Source organism: Echinops telfairi, unplaced genomic scaffold (assembly GCF_000313985.2).
Source record: "Echinops telfairi isolate 266 unplaced genomic scaffold, ASM31398v2 ScPeMD7_60;HRSCAF=208, whole genome shotgun sequence".
Classification (NCBI taxonomy): domain Eukaryota; kingdom Metazoa; phylum Chordata; class Mammalia; order Afrosoricida; family Tenrecidae; genus Echinops; species Echinops telfairi.
In genome coordinates this window covers 43,191,768-43,197,119 of record NW_022103958.1, presented here as the reverse complement: position 1 = coordinate 43,197,119, position 5,352 = coordinate 43,191,768, and the positions used below count along the sequence as shown (strand labels likewise).

General features: G+C 49.2%; 1 protein-coding gene across 1 annotated transcript in view; it reads right to left on the bottom strand.

The window, feature by feature from the left end:
• NRIP3 (nuclear receptor interacting protein 3) overlaps nt 1-5,352 on the bottom strand; it is a 17,347-nt gene that overhangs the window by 3,185 nt on the left and 8,810 nt on the right. The window contains exons 2-4 of the mRNA XM_004716387.2: nt 3,760-3,921; nt 3,189-3,271; nt 623-762 (exon numbers count right to left, since the gene is read on the bottom strand). Of these exons, the coding sequence (XP_004716444.1) occupies nt 623-762; nt 3,189-3,271; nt 3,760-3,921 (385 nt within the window). The remainder of the gene's footprint in view (nt 1-622; nt 763-3,188; nt 3,272-3,759; nt 3,922-5,352) is intronic.

Below are 5,352 nucleotides of genomic sequence, written 5' to 3'. Positions count from 1 at the left end.
CAACAAATGTACAAATGTGCTTGACACAATGGATGTATGTATGGATTGTGATGAGTTGTATGAGCCCCCAATAAAATGATTTAAAAATAAAAAGAAGTCCACTTTATGACATAGGTCCCATCCATCAACCATCCGTCTGTCTGTTCCTTCATCCAATAAACTTCCATCGAGCAACTACTGTACGAACGAATCTGCTCACATCAAAGCATTAAATGGCAATAGCCCCAGGATCCAAGCCTGGCTCTCTTAAAGGAAAGAACCCTTTGGACAAAACCCTGGAACGCAGAGTAGTTTGGAGTGTGCAAGGGGGAGGCATTGAAAGAGGCCCTGGGAAACTATCGAAGTGTTCATGGAAATTGCTTCTACCTCCAACTAACTCGGGGAAAGCTTCAAGGAGCCATTTTCCTCAGCATAATGACGCTTGTTTCTTGCCCCTTCAATGTCTCCGGAGTTATACACTCCTTTTACAGAGGGATTCTCAACTTCCCGTGAATGTATGGAAAGTGCACACCTGGGATTTTGAAAAAGCCACTATTAACAGCCCTGAGATCTCATGAGAGTTTGGTGGAGGTAGGAGGCGTTTGCCTTGGGGCCTTTCGCTCTAGTCCCCAATTCCACTTACCAACCACAGCTGCTGGGCAGTCCAGGCGGAGGGAGCCCAGTGTAATCACGAGGTGCTCAATCTGGCCCACGACCTTGAGATGCCGGGGTAGAGCAAGCTTCTCCCCTTCATGCTTGTGAGATCTGACATGCTCCTTAAGCCTGCATCAGAGGGAGGACACCAGAGCCCCTGTGACAGATGCTTCTGCTGGACTCTGACAGTGCCTACTTTCTGGCCTACAACTAGGGTGCTCCAGGGATTTCCCTGGATTAATCTACCCAAACCATCCTAGCCTGCTTACATCTGCTGTTCCAATACTTTGTCCTACACATGCCAGGGCATCTCCAAAAACAAATCCTGCCTCCTGATCTCAGAAAGTTTACACTTACGACCTGCATTGGTGAAGAGCTGGCACACTCAGGAGAAGCCTATTTTGCACCTAACATCCCTAACTAGGTGTGAGGCAGTTTAGTGAACAAGCCCTTCTACCCATAATAGCTCTCAGAGAAAGGTTACCCCATAATTTTAGAAGGTGCTTTGTTCGGTGCCCACTTTTCTCTTTGTCCTGCTACCCTTTCTCTTGGTCAGCTCATCCTCATCAGTTGCTCTGAGGTTATAAGGACAATGGGGCAGGTCCGTTGCTGCTAATCGCACTGACATCGGTGTCATGGAGGGAGTGCTCCTTAATTCCACGTGTCTGCGCAGGGGAGAAGGAAGGGAGAGCGCTGTGGCTTCACAGTTATGTAAGTTGACTGGGGCGATCAGCACCCGAGCTATTATGGGTTGGTGGATAAATACTTAATTATGGACTTTCTGTGCCAATGCTTCTGCTTTCCTCTATTTCCTCTCCTTTGCTGTTACAATCCATCCAAAAGAAAAATAATTGCAGTTTTACAGATGGTTATTAATTCCCCTGGAATCGTGGCAGGCTGCTGCCTAATTATGCACCAGTACATTATTAGTCTTTCTGGTCCCATCATGCTGCGCTCGGTCTCCTCGATGCACACAGAAAGGCTCAGGAGTCTTCCCACGAGAGCACGGGTGCCCTGGATTTCCCCCATGACCCTAAACAGCAATCTTCAAAATCCACAGACAGTTTCAAAGTGTAAGGGGTGAGATGAGAAAGAGGTCACGGATTATACAAATCAAACCTTAAGCAAACACTCCCTCAGAATATGGACATTCTCAAATGGACTCCTGTATCTATCTTTGGGCTGGGAAATGACTGATCATCTTTGGGGCTAGAGATGTGGACAAAGATATTGGGTTGATCTTCCTGATACTGAGCCAGACCCCAGAGCCCATCTGGTACTTTGGAGGAAAGCACAGAAGAAAGAAAAATAGAGATTGACGAATAAGGGCCAAACCCAGTGTTGTCAAGTTGAGTCTGACTCACAGAAACCCTCCAGGGCAGAGAAGAATAGCTCCTTATGTTTTCTGAGACTGGAAATCTTTATAAAAACAGATAGGCTCTTCCTTCCCCCACAGACTGGCTGGTGGGTTTGAATTGCTGGCTTCGTACTTGGCAGCTCAATGCTTAACCCATGGCACCACCAGGGCTCCTTGAGGAATAGGGAGGAAAGGTAGAAAATGGCCTTTTCTGCTCTAAAAGAGGGAGGACCCAAATCGACCAGCTAGAGAACTGACGTTCCTTAATAGCTGTGGTGTTTGCCTCACACTCAATTCCCAGGAGAATCAGATCCTACACAGAGGAAACGATTGGTTAGTTATAGGCCTAGCAGCAATCAAAGTCCCATTGTCATCTCTACGTCACAATTCTGGGGGCAGGCAGATGGGCACCTGAAAGGCCCCAGTCAGCTAAGACCAGCTATGTATCTGCTTCTACCTATCGGGGGTGCACCCGCAGGCCCAAAACAAAAACCTACTGCCAGCAGGTGAGTCCAACTCAGAGCAGCCCTGTAGAGGGTTTCTGAGGCTTTTCAATCTTTACCGGAGAAGACCACCTCCTCCTCCGGACGAGTCTGTGGGTTTGAACCATGAACCTTGCAGGTAGCAATCCAAGGTTACCCAACTGGGCCACCAAGGCTCCTGGCCAACAAGTTAGCTAGTGTGGAGTCCGTTCTGATCCGCTGCAAGGCTAAGCCCAACAGAGCAAAACACCGCGGGCCCCGGGCCATCCTCCCCATCCTTCCTGTTTGGGCCCATTGTTGGAGTCACTGTGTCCATCCACCTTGTCAAGAGTCTTCCTCTTGTTTCTTTTTTGCTGCCCCTCTACTTTACCAACAGAATAGGGTCTTCTGATTTGTCTGGCAGATCAGGGCAGGGCACACACTGAGCCAGGGATTTCATACTTTCTTGTCCCAGAGTCCAGAAGCTTCTACACAAAACTTAGTATGTGGGTTACTGGAGCGCCTGAGGCTTGCCTGGCCCAGTCATTCCTAGCAGCTGCCTGACAAGCCACCACTCTTCCCCTCTAAGAACAACTCTCGTTCCAGCGGAAATCTGCATCCTGCGCATTTTCCTTGGTGCCTTTGTGGAGAAGTGCATGATCTGAAACCACAAAAACAGAGCCACAGGGAGTACATTCACATCTGATTCCCCCTCCGCACACACGGTGGCTACTTACCCCAATCTGTCCACGCAGGCTGAGGAGATGAGATTGTACCGACAGCCTGTGTCAACCAAGGCTTTCACGTCCTTGCCAGCACACTGTGGGGAGGAAAGACACTGTCCAAAAAGGAGCCAGAAGCGCCAAGGCACAGGGAGAGCCAGGCAGCAGATGTCATGTGAGAGACAGAGCTGGAGGCACCCTTACAGTTACCAGATGGCACCCCATCCCATCTTCACCCACAGCTGAGTCTGCCTTGGCATGGCTCTCTTCCTGTGGAATCCAGTGCTAACAGAGGCTCCAGAAGGCCGGGGTACGCTCCACGTGGCAGGGAGCTTTCATCATCACATACCCCATTTGATAGTCTAACAAGAGCTTTGGTTCTTCCTTCCGCAAAGATGCACGCACGTCTTCATCCCCACGTCCTCCAGGGTTGCCTGGCATGTTACGTTTACAGTCTACGTGTGAGTTCTGTGACAAGTCCCACCACTCAACAGTGTGTGGGGGAAGAGGGCCCACTCTCGGGAACCCCAGAAGGCTCCCAAACCCGATTTCCCAGAAACTCCCCAAAAGGCCTTCAGAACAGTACCTGACAAGAAACCAAGATCATGTCATCATCCTCGGACTTCTTTAGACTCTCAGACTTGGCCTGAGTGAGTCTGCTGGTCTTGGAGGCCCAAGGGACACGGCTGCTCCGGAGCTTCGACAAGTTGGTTTCCATGAGGCGTCTCTGCAGAATGTTATGAGGTTGCTTGAGGGAGGGAAGACAGAGACTTCTTAGTGACAGGCCATTTACCCCTTCCCTCCCTCTGTCCCCAAGGTGTCACAAATAAGGAAGGAGTCACATGTTATTGTTGTTTTCTATTTATTCTTCCTCCAAGCGGGGGCTTTCCTAGTGTTGTCAGAGCAGGTATGTAAACTGGGTGAATGGGAGAACAAGGAAGGGTTCTGGGAAATATGGATAGGGCCAATGCAGAGTCTCTGGTTGGAGAGATTTAGGGAACTTTAAGATTCAGACTCCTTGGGCCTGCTGTCCCTCCTCCCCTTACAGGAGTATCACAGAGGAAATATGACATTATTGCATATGGAATCCATGATTTCCATATCTTACCAAATGACTGCAATCAGTTCCTTTCAGGAAGGGTAGCTTCAGCTTCTTTTCACAGGCTGAAGAAGCTCCCTAACCCTGGCAGTCAGAAACTCATCTAATTCCTATTCCGCGCTTCACTGCCTCGGTCTTATTTCTTACACCCTGCCTGCATGGGCCTTGTGGCTGAGCCATCAGTGGTGGGGGAGTGGGTGTTAGACAGGAATTTGAACCTTTGAGCAACACTAGCAGGAAGCACACTGGAACCTGGCGGAATGTACAAGACTCATCGCAGTCCTCTCCTCTGGCCCCAAACCACTGACTCTGTCCTGTCATATACTCATCCTCCCCTGTTCAACAGGACCCCATGGGCGGGGGTGGGGGGTGGGGGGGTAATAAAGGGAGCACAAGAGGGAGCCAATACCCAAGAGCTCATATATCTGGGCTAGGAAACTGGATGTTAGGAAGCAGAATACGGAGTTCAGGGCAGCTATGTCCATCTTCTACTTTTCCTACCCAAAGTATTCTCCTCGAAGCATAAAAAAAGTAATCTGAGTTAATATATGTCTATAAGCAAAAATCTTAAGTCCATTTTCCAAGAATACAACATCCCCACCACTCGCCCCCACTCCCACCCCCCGGCCCAGGGACAGCATCTAACCACAAGCTTCTATCTAACACTTGCCGGATGGCACTTTAATTCTAGGGGGGAAAGACACTCACTCTCGGAGCCTACAACATTCCCTAGGAAGTGGGTCGAACTGGAAAAGGTCTTCATTATCTGCCACTGCACAAATTTCTACGGAAGAATGGAGTCAGAGTCATGACTCACTGAACCCTGGTGAGGCAAAGAAATGGGTTCCTGAAATACAATGAGTATTGGCAAAGCAGGTTCTAAATTAGTATCCCAGGGGAAAGCAAGGGGGAGGCATTTCCAAAGAAAACGAGAGTGTCTGCTTCATAAGAAGCTAGAGGACAACGCAAGAATACTTTCTTCTATTAAACTGGCATTCTATGATGCTCACCTTCCAGACACAACCGCTGAAGACAAAGCGGGTGAATAAGCAAATGTGGTGAAGAAAGCTGATGGTGCCC